Below are 23,138 nucleotides of genomic sequence, written 5' to 3' on the forward strand. Positions count from 1 at the left end.
GTTATTATCGACAAAAGAAACAACAAGTGCAGGTCCTCGTCCAGGCTAAAATAAAGCAGTCCTCTGATCGCTGGCTGGCTGAAGTTCGAGATTAAACTAAAGGGGGGTCAAGAAAATTCTGGAACCATATAAGCTGGCTGGGTAAAGCTAATCAGAGAAAAGAGGAACAAATTCACGATGCCGAAGGAAATTGTTTAGAGGGAGATGACGCTGTGAACTACATTGGTTCAGTTATAGCAGAGCCATTTAGGAAAGACGATAGGGTAATCGCCCCAAGTGAGGGAGCAACAGAGAATAGCATAATAGAAAACAGCTTAGAATTGACCAATCTTAACTGGAAAAAGGCGGAAGCAAATGTTCCAAAATGCACGTCCGCGGGGATAGACGAAATTCCAATCAAGTTAATTAATGAACTTGGCCCAAGAAGCAAGGAAACGCTGATAAAAGCATTGGAGGCAGTCATAACAAATAAGCAAATTCCGCACAGCTGGAAACAGAGTAAAATGAATTAGATTTATAAAGGGAAAGGTGATAAGAAGAACATAAAATCTTTCCGACCAATTACATTAACATCAGTTATATATAGGCTGGCGATGCAGGCGGTGAAATTAAAAATGCAGTCATGGGTAGAAAGTAATAGAATACTTCGAGAACTTCAGAACGGGTTCAGAAGTGGTAGGCGCTTAGATGATAGATAGCCTGTTCGTGCTTACCCAGTGCATAGAAATAGCTAAGGCGGAAAATAGACCTCTGTATTTAGCCTTCCTGGACATAAGTGGTGCATACGACAATGTGAACAGGGAACTCCTGTGGAACATATCTGATGGTATCGGTAATGAGGTAATTGATTTTCTACAGGAACTATATCGAGAAAATAATGTTGAAATAACATGGGAAGGAATTAAGAGTACGACAACTGTCGAGGTTCACAAAGGATTAAGGCAAGGTTGTCCTTTATCACCGCTTCTGTTCATGCTTTATATGATAAGCATGGAAAGAAGCTTACAACGAAGCAATCTAGGGTATAATCTGTCGTACAGATTCGGCGAACAGGTTGTTGAGCAACGACTACCGGGTTTAATGTATGCGGCCGATATTGTACTGTTAGCAGATAGCCAGGAAGATTTGCAAACTCTGGTTAATTACTGTGGAGACGAAGGAGACAGTTTAGGTTTCAGTTTTAGTGCAGCTAAGTCCGGTGGGATGTTTTTCAACGATACAACTGATCAGGAGCTTACAATACAAGGCCACGAAATACCCCGAGTGGCCGAATACAAGTATCTCGGGGTATGGATAATCAAATGGCAGATGTACTCGGAAAAGCACGAACAGTCTCTAATAGCAAAAGGGCGAAGAGATGCCGGGATATTCAAACATAAGGCATTGTGGGGTTACAACAGATATTAGGTACTGAGAGGCATTTGGAAGGGAGTAATGGTGCCGGGGCTTACTTTCGGGAATGCGGTCCTGTGTTTAAGGGCAGAGGTTCAGTCGAGACTAGAAGTAAATCAGAGAGCTGTGGGAAGGTTAGCACTAGGTGCCCACGGGAAAACCACAAACGAAGCAGTACAGGGAGATATGGGCTGGGCATCATTCGAAGCACGGGAAGCTCAGAGTAAAATTCTAGACGAAAAACGTCTGAGGAAATTGTATCATAACAGGTGGGCAGCTAAGGCGTTTAAATACCTATACAGAAAGAGCGTTGACTCACAATGGCGGAAAAGAACTAGGAAGCTAACCAGTAAGTATGCCAGACACGAGGACGAAAAAGGACAGAGCATTAAACGACAGGTTAAAAATGCGGAAGGCAAAAATTGGATAAATTCAATGGAAAAGAAACATAGTGTAGAACTATATCGATACTGGAGACAGCAGATCAGGAAGGAAGCGTTTTATGATAACTCAAGAGGCAGTGCCCTACTCTTTGAAGCTAGATCAGGATGTCTTAGAACGCGGAGCTATAAAAAGAAATTTAACGAAGAAGAAGACACATGTACTGTGTGTGGTAAATATGTAGAAACAATGGAACACCTCATACTAAAATTTGATGGTATCAATCCCGATGTCGATGCGGCCACAGTCACCCTTCCTGAGGCCCTAGGGTTCAGAGATAATGATAGTCATGTAAATAAAGGTGCGGTGGAAATTAGCAAAAGGCGATTGGAGGATTGGTGGCTCAAAAGCAGAGAGGTGACGTAAGGTTAAAAGGGTAGGAAGTCGTATTTAAAGGAAATCGAGAAATTCAATAACACACAACACAGATAAAAATAAAAGGCAAAATAAAAATCTGAGCATGGTGGCACCTGCCATCGCCCCGTTTCAAAGGGGACGCTCCTACCTTCCATCCATCCATCCGCCGCGGAGGCGAGCGAGATGGAAAACCGGCAATCGACCATTGATTACTGTCTGATGAGAGAAGGAATTTATGATAAGCTGAGAGAAATTGTCATCGACGAGGAAGGGGAGAGCAGAATAGGGAGTGACCATAAAAGCACCATTTTTCGAAATGAGATATGTAGTTGGGAAAGAGAACAAGGAGCGTAAGATGCCCGGTGCGAATTTGAACGCTGAAAAAATAACAAATTTAATCACAAAATACGAGGAAGAATCTGGAAAATGGCCAAGCAAAGAGTGGGAGAACAGTGACCTTTTCAATTTAATAGCGGCAGACATACGGAAAGACAAGCAACGCGCTCGTTGGAAAGGAAGAATCAATACGAAAACCTGGTGGAACAGGGAGATACGAGAAGCGATCGCGGAACGACAAAATGCATCCCGAGAGCGCAGGCAGGTAAAAAGGAGCAGTTGCCGCACGATGAAGTAGCAAGAAAATTGGAATCCTACCGGGAGAAAAAAATCTATGGTTCAAATATTGGTTCAAGCAAAGATAAAAGGTGAAAGTGAATTTGGTTGTCACAAATACGTCAGAAAAAGAAGGCCGCATCAAGAACATGTTGGAACCACATAAACTGGAAGTCTCGCACAATACAACAGGACGAGGATGGCATTAAAGCATTAGACTACATCAAAAAAATAACAGCCCCATTTTTCCAAGGCAATGACGAGTGTAGCATTTGAGGAATAATAGAGCATGACAGAGGACCACATGGAAAAGGAGCTGGTGCTGACGAATTCCATTTGGAAGAAAACAGAATAGAAAATTCCTAAGCGCATTGCCAAAAGTCTACACGAGGTTCTCGTTGGGCTGATTAATGGACTAAGACTAAAAAGTAAGGAAGTTCTGTTGAAAAGAGTAGAAAACACTTTAAAAGATAGTCGAATACCGGCGACAACGTAGAATTGATTTAATTTATAATGGCAAGGGGGAGAAAGATAGAATTTATTTTTATAGACCGTTGACCATTACATCGGTAATATACAAGTTAGCAATGCACGTAATCAAGAGAAAAGGATGCATAGAAAGGCAGGGAGGACATGTAATCAAATTAAACCTGCAAGCATGGGCCGAGAATAATAGCATTTCGGGAGAACTTCAGAATGGCTTCGGAAGAGGTAGGCGTCTGGTATGATAACCTTATTGTGCCTTGAAATATCCAAAGTAGAAAGGAGACTGTTATAGGAGGCCTTTTTAGACATTACAGGAGCGTATAACAACGTAGACCGCAAAATGTGGGATATTCTAGAAGGGGAACGCTTAGGCAACGATTGTCTAGAGCTTTTGAGAGAGCTTTACGTAGGAAATACCGTTTGCGTTGTATGCGAAGGGATAAAGAGCGATGAGAAAGTTGATATCAGCAAGGGACTGAGATAGGGGTGCCCTTTATCCCGACTGCTGCTTATGATGCACATGGTCAGAATGGAGAAGGTTCTAGAAAGAAGTAATATCGGGTTTAATCTCTCATACAAACAGGCGGGTTCAGTAGTTGAGCAGCAGCTACCTGGCTCAATTTATGCGGACGATATTGTGTTGCTAGCCCACAAGCAAAGTGATGTGCAACATCTGTGTAATGTCCGTGGACAGCAAAGCTAGGATTTAGTTTTGAAATTTAGCGTTAGAAAATCTGGTGTTATGGTATTCAATGAAAACAGTGAACAGACAGTAGCAATACAGGGTAAAATAATGTAAGTACCTCGGTGTACGGATAAATGAAGTTATATATATATATATATATATATATATATATATATATATATATATATAAACATAAAAAACAATAACAGTAAAGGAGAAGAGAGATGTAGCTATAGCGAAGCACATAGCGCTATGGGGATACGACAGGTACGGGGTGATCAGGGGTATGTGGAAGGGTGTAATGGTTCCAGGACATACTTTTGGAAAAGCGGCTGTTTGCTTGAAATAAGGGGTACAATCAGGACTCGATGGCAACCAAAGGTAAATGGGACGCCTCGCATTGGGCGCTCACGGGAAGACTACAAATGAGGCTGTGCAAGTTGATATGGGCTGGACAAGTTTTAAAGTGAGGGAAGCTCTCAGTAAAATTGATTATGAAGAATGACCAAGGAATATGAAAGAAAGTGAATGGGCTGGGAGAGTGTTGAGTTATTTGTACAGGAAAAACATTGATTTGCAGTGGAGGAAAATAACTAGGAAGCTTACCAGCAAGTATGCGGCCTGTAGGGTGAGCAGCACAGCAACAAATAACGCCAAGCGGAATGTCAGAGGCTGAAATAATCTCATGGGTGGGGCAATGGAAATGAAACCTGCCATGAGTAACTACTTAAACAGGAAGAAATTAAATCAGGAAAGAAACAATTGATGATAACTCAAAGGGAAGCTCAATAATTTTCGAAGCGGGTTCAGGAAGCCTTAGAACACGCATTTTAATTTGAGATATAGGATGGAAGAACCATGTGCTTGCTGCGGTAAAGCTAGGGAAACGTTCGAGCATATTTTACTAGAATGTTAAGATATCTGCCCAGCGGTCGATTTAGGTACTACTGGCCTCCTTGAAGGCCATTGGTTCAGCGAGAACGGGACGAAAGTAAAGATGTCCGCAAAAGAGATTAATAAGAGCGATTGGAAGGTTGGTGGAAGAAAAGTAGGGAAACGACACACAATGGAGGGGAGAAAAAACAAAGTTCACTATAGGGTTTCCGAAACTGTGGCTATGAGAAATTCTCATGGGGTGTCTTTTTTTTAAACGTAGGTAGAACATTAGGCTGTGTAATAACAAGAGTTTGGTGGTGCACCCCACCACCCCGTTTCAAAGCGGACGCTCATAGCATCCATCCATCAATGATTACATCTATCCATCCATCCATCCATCCTCGGCAGCGGTGGCGCCGGCTGCGTTTTGCAATCGTACCGTGTCATCAGTTTGGCCGTATACCACGGTAGCGGTTTTTGGCTAGGTTTCCGGCTGATTTCTATTAGCAGAAGGAAACAGAAGGTACACCGTGGGTCGAGACGACAGCCGCAGCTCTGATCGTTTCAGGTGCTCAGGTAAAAGGCGCGAAAAGGATGACGACACGCAGGCAGAGGCACGGACACACACACAATATTGTGCGTCCGCAAATGTAGAAAGCAGTCCCCAATTCCTACCAGATAAACTTGTTGGAAGTAGCCCTCTGTGTGCCATAGTCTATATGTGTGTCGTCAACATTTCTGTGCCTTTTGCTTGTAGGCGCTAAACCAACATACATATATTTGCATTCTAACGCGTCAGATGAAAGGGTTAGTTATTTGACCCATTGACCCCCTTCAAGGGAAGTGAATGGTATTGTGGACTTTCCCTAGCGCTCATTTTACCTCGCCAACAGTGCTTGGGCGTTATCTCGGTGGTCGACTTGATACTCATTTTTGACATCAACGCATTAAAGCCCAGCTTATATCAACAAGTAGCTCCCCCTATGACTAGCATGCATAGGCGTGGCTTGAGACAGTAGGCGCTCTTGTCGGTGGTATCTCGCGCCCTTTAACAATTAAACATTGTAAAGAAGAATCCAATACTAATCTAAAGGTATTCGAAAAAGACTCGGATTTGCGAATAGTCGCCATACGATTCTTCTGAGACTGAATTGAATAGGGCACTATGCGATTCCTTATTCGAAAGTTTCGAATATCCTCATACCTCCAGAAAATAGAGAGCTTTATAATAGCGTTTGCAATAAAACGTATGTGCATTACGTCCGTAGAGAAGCGGCGTTGTCCTCACTGCGCATGCTCGGTACCTTATTGAGTTTCTGTGGTTTACGTACTATGCGAACGTACGTCATGCGGCGTGAATAACGTACGTAGTGCTTACGTACGGTAAGAAACGGCCCTATCGAACATGGCGTCACCCACGGCTCCCGCTTCGGCTTGAAATCTCGTGGTGGCGGCTCTCTCGCTATCGTTGATTGCCAGTAACTGCTGAAATGAGCTTTCGCTTCTTCTAAACTCACCTGAGATGCTATGAGCGTAGAGCGCGTGAAATTTCTGAAATTGTTGGGTAATTACGGCTTTCATGGTCCTTACGAACCACCTTGTCTACGTGCCATACTACAGGTATTCGAGATAGGATGCCGCAGGCATGCAAAAAACACAAGCACAAACGTTGCCAACGGCACAGTATACACATTACATTACCAGCGACTAAGGTTCCCCAATTTGTAAACGTTGACAAGCCCATCCATCAAATAAACGCACCTTGTCGACGTGCACCACAACTTCCGCTTGCAGCAGCGCAATACTTGAAAAAAAAAATATATATATATAGCAGCCGCTTTTGGCGCTGCACCACAAGAACACCCTGTGCCAGGAGGCATGAGGCTATCAAGGAGGCCGAGACGAGGGCCTCGATTTCTATGTAAGTAACGAATGTTATTTTTCTCACTACCTCTGCATCTGCTCTTGCAGCAATCTACTCTCTTCCGCCATGAATTCTGTTACTTTCTCCATCTATATAGCGAGAAACACCAAGCACCCGAAGTGGGTGACGTAGCTAGAGACGGCTATTGCTTCATAATTGCAATTACAGGTGCGATGATGAAATCGAACCATGCTTCCCCAGTACAAAAGTTTGGTGCTCTATCGATTGGCAAACAGACACATGCATACTGTTCTCGTGTCAACGCCAACAAATGCTTTGAAACGCTTGTCGCTTACGCCACGTCGCATAGAAAGCATTTCCCGATAAAATCTCGAAGCATTCGCACGCAATAATGAAACGCGCGAATAATTGTTGAGCAAACCAGTGTCCCTCAGGAGGATCACGTCGTATAGCAACAAGTTGCTTGCAAAAGCGAGAATTTGCCAGTTACACACATTCTCGCGTCACGCACACAGCTCCTCACCTTACACAAGCATGCGGCCTTACACAAACGTTTCGTAATGCAAATGATGGGGAATAATCAAGTACTTTCAAAAACCTTCGCGTTCTACTTCCCACAGTTGTCATTATCATCATCAGCCTGACTAAGCCCACTGCAGGGCAAAGGCCTCTCCCATACTTCTCCAACTACCACGGTCGTGTGCTAATTGTAGCCATGTTGTCCCAGCAAACTGCTTAATCTCATCCACCCACCTCACTTTCTGCCGCCCCTTCCTACACCTCCCTTCTCTTGGAATCCAGTCCGTACCCCTTAATGAGCATCGGCTATCTTCCCTGCTCATTACATGTCCTTCCCATGCCCATTTCTTCTTCTTGATTTCAACTGTGATGTCATTAACTCGCGTTTCTGCCCTCACCCTATGTGCCTTTTTCTTATCCCTTAGCATTACACCCATCATTCTTTCCATAGCTCGTTGCGTCGTCCTCAATTTCAGCAGAACTCTTTTCGTAAGCCTCCAGGTTTCTGCCCCGTAGGTGAGCACTGGTAAGACACAGCTGTTATGCACTTTTATTTTGAGGGATAATGGCAACCTGCTGTTCATGATCTGAGAATACCTGCCAAACGCACCCCAGCCCATTCTTATTCTTCTGATTATCTGTCTCTTGATCCGGATCCGCGGTCACTACCTGCCCTAAATAGATGTAGTAGGTAGCGAGGCACTGGAAGTGCCTCGCTACCTATCGTAAACTACTGTTCTCTTCTGAGACTGTGAAAGATTACTTTAGTTTTCTGCAGATTCATTTTTAGACTTACCTTTCTGCTTTGCCTCTCCAGGTCAGTGACCAGGCACTGCAATTGGTCCCTTGAGTTTCTAAGCAAGGCAATATCATCAGCGAAGCGCAAGCTCCTGTGGTATTCTGTATTAACTATTATCCCCGATTCTTCCCAATCCAGGCCTGCGTACCTCTTGTAAACGAGCTGTGAATATCACTGCAGTGATCGTATCTCCCTGTCTGACGCCCTTCGTTATCGGTATTTTGTTTCTTTCTTTATGAAGGACTGCAGTGGCTGTGGAGCCGCTATAGATATCCTTCAGTATTTTTTACATATGGCTCGTCTACACCCTGATCCCGTAGATCCCACAGATGTATATAATTTTAAATGCGTAACCATTTTTATGCTTGGGTCTGTCTGGCACGTAAGACGAATCGGTCTAAAGAAAGTAATGTATCAAACGAAATAATTTTGAAAAGAAAAAAAAATTTAGCTCTCCGGTAATTGAGAGTAGATGTAAGTATGACATGGCTCCAGACAAAGCAGATTGGTTGGAGATACTGGCCACCATCTTAAAATCGGTAAAGTGCATGTTCGTACCGTCACACCCCACCACACCACAGCGTACTGTGCACTGGCCCCCCATGGACGCAATCCTTTCCTGTCAGACAGTGACAGTAAACAATCGCGTCCATATGGCGTCTGTCGCTGCCTGTGGTGTCGCCACCTTCGACCACTTCCAACATTACAGCACACTTAGCGTCTGTCGCTACTTTTTTTTTTCTTGTCGCGTCCAAGTGGTCGGCTGCAAATGTGCGGCCTTAGGTAGGTGCAGTAGAGCGGCAAGTTGGGTTAGTTGGGGGAAGTTCATCTTGTAAAACTGGGGTTACTGGAGAAGACGCGCGCACTCTCACAAATGAATTTTACTGGGGGAAAGTTAACACAAACACATATATATTTATGTATACAATGATCAAAATGACGTCATCAACACCGCCATGGCCGTGGTCTATGGCGGTGTTGTCTACGTCGTGAACCACCGCATAATCCTGGCGTTGTCAGCACTGTCGAGCAGTCTTCTGCTCTGGCATATAACTCGCTAAGCGATCGGCTTTCGGAAAACGTTTCCTTCCTCTCCTTCCATTGGACTGCGTTGCTCGGTTTAAGCACTTGTGATGGCGACCTCTTTGATGTGAATAACGATGCAGAAGCGCATGCAGCCACGACGCGACGCAGGCCTGAAAGCTTACTGAGCCGAAATGAACCTGTTTTGAACTAAACATCGTTGCAGGTCTCGTACCAGCCAATCAACCATCCGTGGCGCACTGGACGCTGCCAGCTTGGCCAGGCAGTGTGGCACCATCTTTCGAAGCAGTGCAAAACCCGCGCCGTGGAACTCACGGATCGCTGGCGTTGAAAAGAGCACAGGCAACCCTGTCCCAACACGACAAAATGACAATCTGCCGTTTGAACGTCGCTGTTGGAAATGACAAATTAGGCTTCAGCGTATGTCATATGTAAGAGGCATACAACGCAGAAAGGAAGAAGAGGACGATGTTCACGTATCGGTCAGGACGGCACGAGCTCTCGAGGCGCATGACCCGAGCTTTGACCGGGAGAGAAGCGGCGCTGAGCAGGCATTATCGACATGGCTCTAGGCCAAGAAAGTTGTAGTGTCAGCATCGAACTGACGACTTGAGGCATGGAGGTTCGGTCAAGTACTTGATGCTGGCGGACCAGGGTTTGGCCGTTGACTTCGGCGACGTTTGAGCGAGGCTCCTTGGACCTGCTGCAGCCTCTCACGGTGGTGCCGGGCACTCCAGTAAGGATCTCCCTTAAGAGGCTGACCAGCACGACGATAGTCCCCGGGACGCCTCGTCGGCACTCCAAGAAGTAGCGGCGCAACCAGCAGTTAGGCCTAACCAGTGAGGCCGGAGTGCCACGTCACCGACGGAGCTTGGGATACCGGCATCAGGGACGGACGAGTTGACTGGCCAACACCAAGGCAGCAACAGTTACGGAGTCGGCGAGAATACCGACTATGATGAAGATCCGACAAGCATTGGACACGGAAGATACGGGCGACGACAAAAGTTTGTGAGAACACTCCTTTGTGATGGCGTCACAGCCATAGGCTAGGGTTTCCTGACTTTCGCATAGAAAACGCCAAGGACTATCGTAGACGGGGATAAGGACATGTTTAGGTTATATAAGTGTTACTATCCCTTGAGTGAGTTTTATTTTGAGTCAATTGAGTTTCGAGTTTTTGAGTGTAATTAAAATATGTTTGCTGTGCTGCTCTGCGTCACCCAACCACATCTCTCCTAACATCCGCACGACCCTAGATCGGTGTCACACGACAGCGTTTTAGAAGTTACAGCTTAAGTTAGACTGTGAACAAACATTAGGAAAAAATCGGACGCTAATGTTCTTGTAACTTGTTTGGCGGTAACTAGCATATGTGTTGCGGTCCTCTACAAAGGGCTGGATGATCAGAGACGGCATTTCTTAACTCTTAACTGGCTGCCTGGTAGATCTCGCTTTGTTCTCGTAACGACGTCCGGATGTTCTTGTTTCGTTCTCGCTTCATTCTCGTCTTGAGTGCCTGGATAAGGGCTCTGGATTTTGGCTCAAGGTCGCGGACAACGGGAGCTATAAGCATTTCATCTTAAAACTTTGGCAGTGGTGTGTTTCGAACCAACGAACGAGTGTTTTACCCTCGGGGCTAAACAACCACGCTTGCAGAATGTGAATATATCTTAACCATATTGACACCTCTATTGTTTATTGTCTTGCCTGGGACCGCATTTCACGCGCTAACACGTCACGGTTATCGCTGAGTGATAACCGTGACGTGTTGGCGCGTGACGTGTTAACCGTGATAGTGAACTGTAACGCAGGACATGCCGGTATGTTTAAGAACTTACTCGAAAGTTGTCGTTGTTTCTACCTGTTGTGTGTGTTCTCCCTGAATTATGTGTGATTAGATTTTATGTGCGACGCCAATAACGTTGATCATTCTGGAAGGTATACGAGCACCAGCGATTAAGCTAAACCTTAGACGACTCGTGTTGAAAAGCCGACGCGCTCAACCGTCCGATCAGTTTTACGACGATGGCCGACTGCGCTCGCCGCTATCGTTGTGCTTGACTGTTGCTTGTTTTCCTTGGGCACAGGTTCACCCATTAGACAGTTACTTTCGTGATCCACAATTTTCGCTACTGTGTTTTTCAACGTCGCTACAATGTGAGAGCTTGTTTAGGGGCCTTTGCATTTATGTACCGGAAGGACCCGTCCAACCCACACTGTGAAAACACCAGCGTCGCCCCAGACCACCCAGAAAGCCGCAGGCTTTTAATTAAAAGCGGCCCACGCACCACGAACTTCCACCTTAAGCGACCAAGAAAATTGCGGACAATTCAATTACCACCACGACTGACCGAGCATCGCCTGCAGCCGTTGTACTGCTATAACCCAAGGATCCATGTATCTTCGGTGGAGCTTCACCCAATGACACAGAAGCCTGGCTCAAGAAATCAGAGAAGGTTTTAACGTTGAACTGGGACTCTGAAGACAAGTTACACAATGTGTACTTTTCCTTGGAGGATGTCGCAAAGACATGGTTTGAGAACCGGGTGTCTACCGTTACAACGTGCGACCTGTTCCGCAGAAACTTCCATAGGACCTTCACGAGCGCTGTCCGAAAAGAAAAGGCCGATGTTCTACTGAAAGCCCGAGTGCAGCTACCTAAAGAGGACTTTGTGATATGTACGGAAAAGTTGACCCGTCTTTTCCGCCACACTGCTCGGGGGATGTCGGAGGAGAAGAAAGTCAGCCTACTTATGCGTGAAGTGACGCAAGACCATTTGGCTGGAATGATGCGCAACCCTCCGAACACCGTCAAAAAGCTTCTTGATGAGGCTGTCAACATCGAGAAAACGCTCTCAATTTCGAACAGACAATACAACGGCCACACGCTCATGAGAGCGCGCCGAAGGCTCAAGCACCCTGCTCCAACGACATGCGGCAGGCTAAAAGAACAGACTGTTGTGCCCGAAGAACTGCTAAAGATGCTTCCATCGTCACAGCCCCATGCTGAATCGACTACTGGTATTGTTCGGGAAGAAATTCAGCAGCCGCTAGGAGCACCAGGATAACCGCAGCCTCAACCTGATGCAATGGTGCAGCCGTCAAGTCTCTCCTCCGCGCCTGCACCAGGGCCCGGTAATGCCGCAGTTCCATTTCAGGTCACCGCCGCCACCGCCAGCTTGTCCACTTGTCCGCCCATGCAATTCCTCGAGGAAGATAGACGTGTGGCGCACTCCAGGTCACCAGCCGCTCTGCTTTCACGGCGGAGAAGCCGGCCATGTCTACCGCCCACGTCCTTAGCGCGACGTGGGACTACGAGGGCTTGCCATGAACCCCTCGCGCCCATGGCAAGGTAAACGGCCTCTTGATATGGCCAGCTACATCGCCAGCGCCATTCAGTGTAGCCCTCAATGACTATCCCGTTCGCCGTATCCAGGCCGCTACTTTTTGCCTGTGTCGACAGTAAATTGGCCCACTCCGGAGCCCGTCAGTTAGACCACATCGGGAAAACTAAAAGCATCAACCGATGGAGATGCGGTTTCTGTACGTCGAGATGACGAAGATACTCCGCCACCGACGCTTCAACATCCTACTCGACGACGTCCAACCACAATCCGCCATCGAGACGAAGCGTCGATGTGAAGAATACGCCATATACAGAATACCTGAAGATGATAGGTAACAACAACGGCACAATGCGAAGCAGCCGTGATTTGGCGCCGTGACCTAACCGTAATGCAAGACAAGGAACTGCCAACCTCGACGTGCTTGTCGTAGGCCACGCAGCGACCGCTTTAGTGGACACAGGAGCCGACAACTCCGTCATGAGTGGATCCTTCGCCGCCAAATTAAGGAAAATCAAGACATTTGGGAAGGCCCCTAAATCCAGACACTTGGAGGGTACCTGATAATGCCAACTGGCGTCTGCACGGCAAGAATTATCGTCCATGATCGGAGCTATCCTGCCACATTCGTTATCCTCCAACAGTGCTTCGGAGACGTAATTCTCAGCATGGACTTCCTTAGCCAACACGGCGCAGTCTTTGACCTGAAGTCCAAGTGGATAACGCTGTCCGAAGACCATGTGATATCGCCGGGAAACTCTGAGTCACCATGGCTTGAGTGTGCTTAAAGATCAAGTCGGCATTCCGATTAACTCCAGTATCAGCATTACCGTCGGCACGAAAACACCGGCAGATGTAGAAGGCGTCGTCGAGGGCGACCAACAGACCGCGAACTTTGCGTCGAAAGAGGAATAGCTCGACTGCATGGAGGAAAAGCGAAAGTAATGCTGGCAAATTGCAGCCACAAGTACAAACACCTCAGCAAGGACACAACGATCACATACATCGAGGAAATTCTGGAAACCAGCAGTGCGTTTGTTCTCTCGGATTACACCGCCTCTACCTCGACGGAATAGTTCCCCAAAGAGCCTTCGACATCAGTCCGATTCTCCCATGTGTAAGCAGCAACAGCTCAAATATCTACGACGACGATACAAAGACTGCTGCTCGTCGTCATCAAAGATTCGACAAATGCCAGTCGCTAAGCATCACAGAGTAAGCGAAGAATGCGCTTGACCACTCCGCCAGAGGCTTTACCGAGTTTCTATAGGAGAACGCGAAGCTATAAGACGAGTCAACGAAATACTGCACGACGACATCATACAGCTGTGGAAGAGCCCGTGAGCATCTCCTGCAGTCTTGGCGAAGAAAAAGGACGAAACTCTGCGCTAATGCTTGTAATATTGTCGATTGAACAAGATCCGAAGAAAGACGTATACTCGCTCCCACGAATAAACGACGCATTACAAGGGCTCTGCAATGCTAGGTGTTTCTCATGGATGCATCTCAAGACTGGCTGCTGGGAAATAGAAGTCGAGAGGAGGGATCACGAGAACATAGACTATTACAGGCGCTTCGTCCAATGCTTTTGACGTTTCACAGAGCGATTGACATATCTCACAAAATCCGATGTGGAGTTCAAGTGGCAAACGCTGCAACTCGAAGGATTCGAAGAGCTTAAACGACGCCTGGAGTCACCATCAGAGGTTGCCGGTTTCGATGAAGACGACGACACCGCAACTCATACGGACGCAAGTAGCCTTGGCCTCAGTGTCATTCTAGCCTAAAGGAAAGACGTGTTTAAAAGAGTCATTCCTTACACTAACCGGTCTTTGTCGAAAGCGGAAGACAACTATTCTACGACGGAAACAGAATGTCTTGCCATCATTTGGGCAACCACCAAATTCAGCCCTTACTTATATGGCAGGTCCTTCATAACCATGAGTGACCAACGTTCCTTGCGTTGGTTGGCGAACTTAAAGAACCGCCCCCGGTCGCCTCGCACAATACAGTCTCAGGCTTCAGGAATTTCACATCGCCTTCGTCTGCAAGTGCGGACGGATACACACTGATCCAGACTGCCTATCCCGTACCCCCCCACTGACGCACCGCCGCGAAACGACAAGGATGACGACGCCTTTCTGGGGACAATAAGCATGGAATATTTCACTGAACAGCAAAGAGCAGACCCGAAGGTAAAAAAATGAGCGACCCTCCCCCCACCGCAATGTGCCATTAAGCGAAGCTTGCCCTGCATGCTTCTGACCTTCGTCACGGTTAAGTAACCCATAGGTAACGGTGGCGGATTGCTTCGGCCTCCTGCTGCCTCAGCAAGGGATCTTCTCGTTCCTTTCGGATTGCCTGGGCTCGGTCGGCTCTAGGCTGGAGGGGCGCGCCGAGGGCGAGCCCTTTCACGGGCGAGTTCTCGCTGCCGCTCGTCGAACGCTTCCCGTTCCTCGGGGTAATGCACAACGCGTGGCCGCCCATCCATTTTCCGAGACTGAACTGAATGGAAACCAAGGGCGCTATAACGTAAAGTTATTCCAAATTTTTGTATTCCAATTCTGCAATCAGCCCTCCGCGATTGCTCAAAAACTTTTTTGGACCACCCCCACTTCGCCTGTCTGTAACGCGACGTCACGAAATCCGCGATAGCTCCCCATCTGCTATGAGTTGTGCACACTGATTATGCATGATTTCACCGAAGAAAAGATAAATACTTATTTCCCTTCACCTGCCTATCACACGACGTCACAAAACCGCGAAAACTCACCGCATCAAAGTGACGTGTACGCGTTAAAGATGGATTGATATGCCGAACAAAACTGAATTTTCTTCTGAATAGCCGCAAACTGCCCCGTTCCGAAAGGAATAGAAGATGGCTGCCGCCGATCACTAAGGCAATGGCTACTTGCACCTGCCGGAGAGCTCGGGTTTATTTGCGTATAATGAAGCTTTACGCGTGACCGTGCAACGTTTTCGAGCACTTTCGGCACGTTTACCACCTCGTGCTGCCAACTCTGCATCCGTAATAGCGCCATTCTTAAGCTTCCGTTGCATGCCGCTGCGATTTTCGACCAGCCAGAGCAAGCTAAGTAAGGAAAAGCGGACCAATCACAGACGCCGGCACCACCCACTTCATCGGATTATTGATTTTCAGCGCACTGGCTCGGCCCCATCGGATCCCTCTCCACTTGAGCGTGATCCTCGTCTCTTGTCAGCCGATTAGATAAGACAAGCCGCATCACTGTAGGCGATGTTATTCGTTTTTCAAGCAAACAAAAGTGACCTCCTTTGAACGAGGAGAGCGTTTGATTGGTCTGTTCAGATAACCCCGTAGGTCACCGCCCTATGCTTGCCTCGGCGATTACTCAAATTTGACGTCAGGAGATTGGAATAAAAACATATTGGAATAGTTGTACGTCATAGGGCCCCAAGCCGGTGCAGCGCGCGCCCTTTCCTGCCCTTTCCCTCCCCACCTGAAGCGAAACGGTTCTCATTGGTTACGCGCGTGGCGTGAGCGCGCGCATATGCAGCCGGAATCCTTGGTAGTGACAAGCTCAGGCACCCGGCGCAGCTGTCAACTCGTCAAACCGCTCATTCTCGCAGTTGCTCTGCTCTGGGATCAACTGGTTTTTTTTGCGTGACCACTAGAACTCCACTTGCGAGGCAATACCAGCTCCGCTTGAGAACCTCGTCGAGTACTTGGAAAGTGACAACGACGTTGTCCCTTGGGCACTTAGGCGGCTATTTCATTAGTTTTTTTCTGCAAAATAGCGTCCTCGAACAGAAGAACCTCTCACCATCCCCTGCCAACTACCGTGCCCTCTGTACTGCATGCAGAGGCTCTGCGCGCCCTTCATGACGATCCGACCACTAGGTAGTTAAGATTCTCCCGTACGCTAATGAGAATACAAGATAGCTATTAATTGCCACGCCAGACCGACAATGTTTCCCACTATGTTAGGGCATGCCGAGACTATCGGCGAGGCAAGACGTCAGCAACAAGAGCAGCAGGCTTGCTACAGCCAATCGAACCTCCTTGTCCACCCTTCCAACGAATTGGAATGGACTTATTGGGACCCTTTCCTACGTCAACGCCTGGGAATAAGTGGATCGTTGTGGCTACCGAGTACCTTATCCGCTACTACGGAACAAAAGCCCCACCTGAAGGCAGTTTGGCCAAAATGGCTAAATTCTTCGTCGAGAATATCCTGCTATGACATGGAGCCCCCGAAGCGCACATCGCGGACCGAGGAACGGCTTTTACAGCGGAGCTTATCGAAGCAGTTCTGCAACACAAGCGAACAAGGCAGAAGAGGGAAACTGAATACCACCCACAGTTCTTACAGACAGGCTGAACAAGACCCTCGCGCACATGTTGACAATATATGTCGAGGTAGAACACAAGACGTGGGATACGATCCTTATATACGTAACCTTCGCTTACCACATAGCGGTGAAGACGCCGTTCAAGCTGATTTACGGAAGGAATCCGTAGATGGACGCTCGACGCCATGCTACTGCACAACGAGGAAGGCAATCTCTATGTCGCCGCTTATCTCCAGCGTGCCGAAGATACTCGACAGCTCACCCGCCTGCGCATCAAGAAGCAGCAGAGGACGCACAGCCGGCAGTACAATCTTCGACAACGATACGTGGAATACGAGCCTGGCGACCGTGCTTGGGTTTGGACCCAACACACCGACGAGGACTTAAGAAAGAAACAGAAAGAAACATTTACTGCGCTATTTTGGACTCTACAAGATCATCCGACGTATTGGGGCACTGGACTGTGAGGTCGTGCCACACGGCATTACGGAATCACAGCGGCACCCCTCGCCACCTGATGCAGTCCATATCGTGCGCCTTGAGTCCTTCTACCGGCAATAACGAACTCTGGGACTTTGTTTCTTTGTTATTTTTATTTACTACGTGTGCTTTATTTTCCGTTTTACTCTCGTGTTTGTAGCATCGGTACGATTCTTTTATAAGGGGGGTGTATAGAGACGTGGACATGTTTGTAGTTCTTTCGGGGACCGCATTTCACCTGTGCACCCGTTAAAGTTATCGCTCAGGACAAGACGAGTTTGCATGATTAAGAACTTACTCGAAGGTATCTGTTGCGTATGTTCTGCAAAACCTTGTGTGATTAGATTTCATACGCGACGCGAATAGTGCTGTGCTTTCTGGAAGGTATACCGGGTATACGAGAACCAGCAATCACGCTATAACCTTCGATGACTCGTGTAGGAAAGCCGACGCGCTCGACCCGCAGATCAGATTTTCATCAGTCGCTGACTGTGCTCACCGCTATCGTTGTACTTGGCTGTTACTTGTTTTTACTGGGCACCGGTTCGTGCAATGAAGTGCTGTTTTCTTGATTCACAATTTTCGCTACTGTGCTGTGTACCGTCACAACAACGTGACGATGGGCACGTGTTGTACATGTGGCACAAAAGAAATGGCAAACAAGAACAGTTTTTATGAGGAGATTGTTGAAAGACTTTGTGATAGTGGAATGAAAGCATATGACAGCATGTAGAGGCAACTAGGTGCATGTAGACATCACAAAGATTACGATTTTGTGAAAATTTTATGCCACATAAGCCACATCGCCGATGCGTTTCGGTGGTCGCTGGATGCGCCTCCCATTGGGGCGTTCCTCCACCGACCGAAATGTCACCGATATCTGAGGCATGCGCTTCACGTCACGTGCCATAGACAAATAAGATATCAATGAGTTGAAGTGATGAGGGTTTGTAAGTGTCTTAGCACGGTTAATAGTTATTAGGCGCCGATGGATAAAGTGTTAAAGAACGATAATGCCTTGTAATGGTTGGAGGAATTCTGATAAGGTTGACAAGGACCGAGAAGAGTTGATAATGATCGGGTCAGCAGATAAAGTTGAAAAGCATAAGAATTCATAAGGGTCTGATTATGTCCGATAAGGTTGATATGAACAGATGAGGCTTGAGAAGGATCGGATTGATTGCAAAGACGCTAAGGGGTCATAAGGGTCGGATGAAGTCTGACAAGGTTTATAGCGACCGATAAGCGTTGATAAGGGATTGTACTGCTCGGATGAAATTGCAGAAGGTTGATAATGACACCGAGCTTCGTGGAGATAAGCAAGTGGCACAATGCCTACGCAAACTTGGGCAATTCCAGTCGAGTTACTGCACCAATTTTTAAAAACTGTACTGTAGTGTTTGTTTCCTTTCTGTCTCAGCACTTCAGTGAACAAAGCTATGGGCGTCAACGTCACTAAACCGACTACATTTCAAATTGAGCTGTTTCTCTTGTTTGCATATCTACCGCTGCTCATTGGGAGGTCACGCTTTCAATCACAACCATAGCGGCCTAATTTTCACGGAATCGAAATTCACAAATTCTCGTTATTTAGATTAAAGTGCTCGTTAAAAACAACAGCTGGTCAAATTGAATCTGGACTTTCCCACTACGGCGTGCCTTATAATCAGATTGTGGTTTTGGTACGTAAAAACCAAGAATTTCTTTGTTTCTCGTGTTTCCCAAATTTATATTTCGGAAAGTGCGCTAATAATAGCGTTGATCAACATTGGAAGATTCACGCGGGAGTCACGCTCATGGGTCTCGAGGTGAAGACAAAGAAGAAGCTAGCGCCATCGCGCGACGTCCCGTGAATGCTTCGCGTCCTGCGTGACGGCTTGCATCGACCTTTCAGTCTTTGTGTGTTTCATGCAGGAGAAACTGGTCATCAGGTGCAACTTCCCAGAGTAGCGCTCTGCCCTGTACCTTCATGGGGCCGAAACACACCCAGGAGGCAACCGTAGCAATGTCCACATCGGAACCAGCCCCTGCGGCAGTTCCTCGTGAGCTGATTAGCCAGAGTACCCATGGCACTGACGAGGAGCCGCCACCCGGAGCGATCAGGTGACAGGACGCGTGCATGACCGCTCTCCAGGGTCGCATTGGTTGCAACGATATCCTTCTAGTGCCCAGCGTATCATATGTGCTGCGCTTCTTTAGTGGTTTAATGTCTTGCTTTATTCTCGGGAAGCTTAATGTGTAGCCTAAAGTAGTGCTTTGGTACGCAGGAGAGAGTTCTCAGTAGTGGATAGTTCTGCGAACAGTTATCATTTATCTATTGCAGTAGTATTTAGTTCTGAACCAAATGTGATTTCGTGTTTTTTTGTACAAATGTTTTATTTACGTCCGCAAATAGGAGTGAGCAAGCTGTTGGTGTCTTTCATGACGTGCAAATGGGTTTAGTAATCCTAGAGATATAGGCCACGTTTACGTGACTGCGAGAATCACGCATCGCATCGCATCCATGTAAATGTCGCTAATGCTTTAGGAAGACGAAACGCACTAATGCGCCTGGAGAGGGTACATTTCAACGGATAAGTCGACTCACGCTGTGCACGTGATCGTGTCGAGGTAGCGCGGAAAAGTGAGACTACTACCAGCGTGTGGCTCTCCTCCTCTCACCGACGAAGCGCGATCGCCAGAAACAGATCGCGGCTTGTTTCGGACAAAGCGAGGTGCTCCAGATGCTAACATTGTCGCATTGCATCACCGCGATGCGTTACGAAATTCGGTACGTTGTCGGGATTCAGATAAACGTGCTTATAGATGCGTTACCCTGCGCCGCTCACGGTGCTGGTTTATGACGCGTTCGTCTCTCATCACGTTTTAAGGCGAAGCTTTCTTTTGCTCTTCTCCCCGCTTTGCGAATGCGAGCTGCTGATAGTTTGCCGATTATACAGCTTGGGCCGCAGCTTGTATGACACTAGCTGTGTGGTGGGTGCTGGCTACTAGCTGCTGCCTGCCAGCTGCTGGCTGCCGTCTTTGACGATGCCTGTCCTGGGTATAGTGCAGACCAGCACATGATATAGTGCAAAGCGAAGCGGCTGGGGGCGGCAGATTATGTAAGCAAGCGCTGGCGTAATCTACAACACAAACATACTTTTGTTGTCCTGTCATCACCGTCGTGTCTTTGTTGTTGGGGCGTAGTGCAGACCAGATATCAGATACTGTCGGTCGTCGTCACTTTGTCATCACTCCATCGTCGTTCATTGGTCATCGTCGTGTCATCGTTGTAATCGGCAAGTGGGCGGGCCCGCAGGCCGGAAGGCCTAGTCATCCACACTCGTACCAGGGTAGCGACAGCTACCAGGTTACTGTGCAGAAATTTGGGGGACCCAAATTTTCTCCATGTCATAAGAAGCTTATGTTATCGAACTTCTGCAGGTATAACCAGGCAGCATATTATTCTCCTTTCGATATCGCTTAACCCTTCCATGGTGGCAGGTATAAATACGTAGAAATTTTGAAATTATTTATCCCAATGGAAAAAGAAACACAGCGAACAAGCACAATCAACGAAAATAAATATGAAAACATTTTTTTTTTTTTTGCGGAAGCTTTTTCAGCAGTAACGGGAAAACACAAGGCCGAAAACTAGAATTGGGCTTCACCCCAAACCATCTGCGCCTTCTGTCGTCATATGCGGGCCACAGATTTATGTTTCATTTGCTTTGTCATGTCTGTTACACCAGTGCAGCTGTAGATTTTTAATCGGTATTTCGCCTATGACCACGTGACCGTGCTTCCAGAAGAAAGTGAGTCGCGTGCCGAACTTGTGCGTTCCTGCTCTAAACACCGAGGAATGACGCTTGCTGCCAGTCAAATAATGTGGGTCGAAGTCATTTAGCAAGGCACTTCGTACTCACTACCGAAAGTAAAAAAAAAAACATGTGGTATTTGTCTGCACGCAACACTGTTCAATGAAGGGTGCCCCCGCAGGCATCGTGCAGTTCTGGTCGAAAGATGTTTACACTCCAAAAAAAGCAACGCGCGCTTCCGCGGCGTCTCGACGCAGGAATCGGCACGTGGCGTTCGTCGGCGCCCTGGGCCTCGTCTCGGCTGCCGTGTGGATCGGCGTCCCCGTGGCGGTGCGCCATGCCCTGGTTCGCTGCGAGGGCGTGCGATGCCTCTCCCTGGAGGCGGGCCTCAGACGTGCGCTGAACACCGCGGCGAGCCCGTGCCACGACTTCTACCAGCACGTCTGCGGGCGATGGACGCAGACGGAGGACGTTTTCGAAGGACCCCTGTACGCATGCTAACTGATTCAATGCTCGCCGGCTAAGCAAAGCCACAACGGTGCTGGCATTTGCTGCGAAAATACCCGCATCACCAGTTCTGTTTATTTGCCCAACGACGGGAATGGCGTTAAGGCAACCAGTGTGAACTTTGCAGCATAAGCAGACTGTCGCGATTGTACAGTCACGCGCTGTGTGAAGGTTGAAGGGCTACCGTGGGCCATTCTATACAACGTTTCATATAGCGCAGGCAACGCTGCCGAAAGTACAGCAAGTAGTGCAGTCATAGATGGTCTCACTCCCCGTGTTTCGTGGTTCAGTTGCTGCAGATCTGTTGTGACGGTTTCGAAAGAATAAATTATTACATATATTACAGCTTTAATTTGCAGTCGCAAACTTATGTCATATTGCGCACGTTTGTGGTTCTCGTTTGTGGCGTACTACGTTTTGGTCGCGAGTGCAAATGACACACCGTGGCTGCTGGTTGCAGAAGCGTGCCACTCAGCTGGTGTGGTCGCAAATAGGTTTTGACCATCGATGCCTTTCACGTGATAAATACTTCATATTTTGCGACATAAAAATATGAGACTTTATTTTATATCGAAACACGAGGCATCACGTGCGTATGGGCATTTTGCTTTCACATGTGACGCACTATTTTTTTAGTCATGGATGCGAGCGCGGAAAAAAGTCTCTCTCGCTTCCGCATGCTTCCCTGCTATGTATGAAAACGAATTACAAGTAATGTGCCATCGGAGGGCGTTTTCGTCGCGGCGGACACAAGAATATCAGTTCTTCTCTACGTTTTTTGAACGCATGTTCTTCTTTGGCGAGTTCAAACAAATTTCAGGTCCGTGGGATCTGGGTACCTAACCACTTTCGTCTCATAAATGAGACAATCTGAGGCGTTCTAGTGCACGTAGGGCAACGAAAAAGGCCCGAAATTGAAGCTTCGAATGAAAACGCCGCAAAAAGTTAAGCGCAGAGTCAAGTACGGACCAGTAATATTGCGTAATTAAGAAAAAAGGCCGAAATGAAACCCAAGTGTGCTCGTTTAAACTGCGCACGCCTAAACTCAGAAACGGAAGTGTGGTTTTACTAAAAAAATGGCTGTGGCTTAGGTAAGGTTAAGCCCAGGATGCGAAGCATACTAGCCTTTATTTTAGTTGTTGAACCACTGTTTAGCTTGGTGAACTGCTGTTGCTTGCTATATTTGGTTCGGCTAGACGAAGAAACAACTCATGCGTTACTTTGCTTCGCCTTGGACGCCCCGCATTGGACGCGGTGAGCGTCGAGCAACGCAGCGTTCGGCGCGGCAACGAAATGTGTGCCTGAGCAAGCGACGCACGCCTGAGCCTTAGAAACAGCTCGTTTCTAAGGCAACACCGCATTCACTAGAGGCGCTTTTGTACCGCTTTGAAGCATCGTACTCGTGGCTCAGTGGTAGCGTCTCCGTCTCACACTCCAGAGAGCCTGGTTCGATTCCCACCCAGCCCATCTTGCAAGAGTTGAGCCAAAGCCACTTCTCCTCTGTCGTGACGTCATGGTGTCACGTGGTTTCAAGGCGACACCGCCGCGCCTGGGGAGCTGGGTTGAGCTCTCGTAATAT

The 23,138-nt window shown here is 47.6% G+C and overlaps 1 protein-coding gene across 2 annotated transcripts in view; it reads left to right on the forward strand.

The window, feature by feature from the left end:
- Window positions 1-19,082: 19,082 nt before the first annotated feature.
- Window positions 19,083-23,138, forward strand: part of LOC135912810 (uncharacterized) — a 72,376-nt gene continuing 68,320 nt past the window's right edge. For both annotated transcript variants that reach the window (XM_065445354.1, XM_065445361.1), the window contains exons 1-2: window positions 19,083-19,358; window positions 21,310-21,540. In XM_065445354.1, the coding sequence (XP_065301426.1) occupies window positions 19,225-19,358; window positions 21,310-21,540 (365 nt within the window). In that variant the 5' untranslated portion in view covers window positions 19,083-19,224. The remainder of the gene's footprint in view (window positions 19,359-21,309; window positions 21,541-23,138) is intronic.

Source organism: Dermacentor albipictus, chromosome 1, assembly GCF_038994185.2.
Source record: "Dermacentor albipictus isolate Rhodes 1998 colony chromosome 1, USDA_Dalb.pri_finalv2, whole genome shotgun sequence".
In the NCBI taxonomy this organism is placed as follows: Eukaryota; Metazoa; Arthropoda; class Arachnida; order Ixodida; family Ixodidae; genus Dermacentor; species Dermacentor albipictus.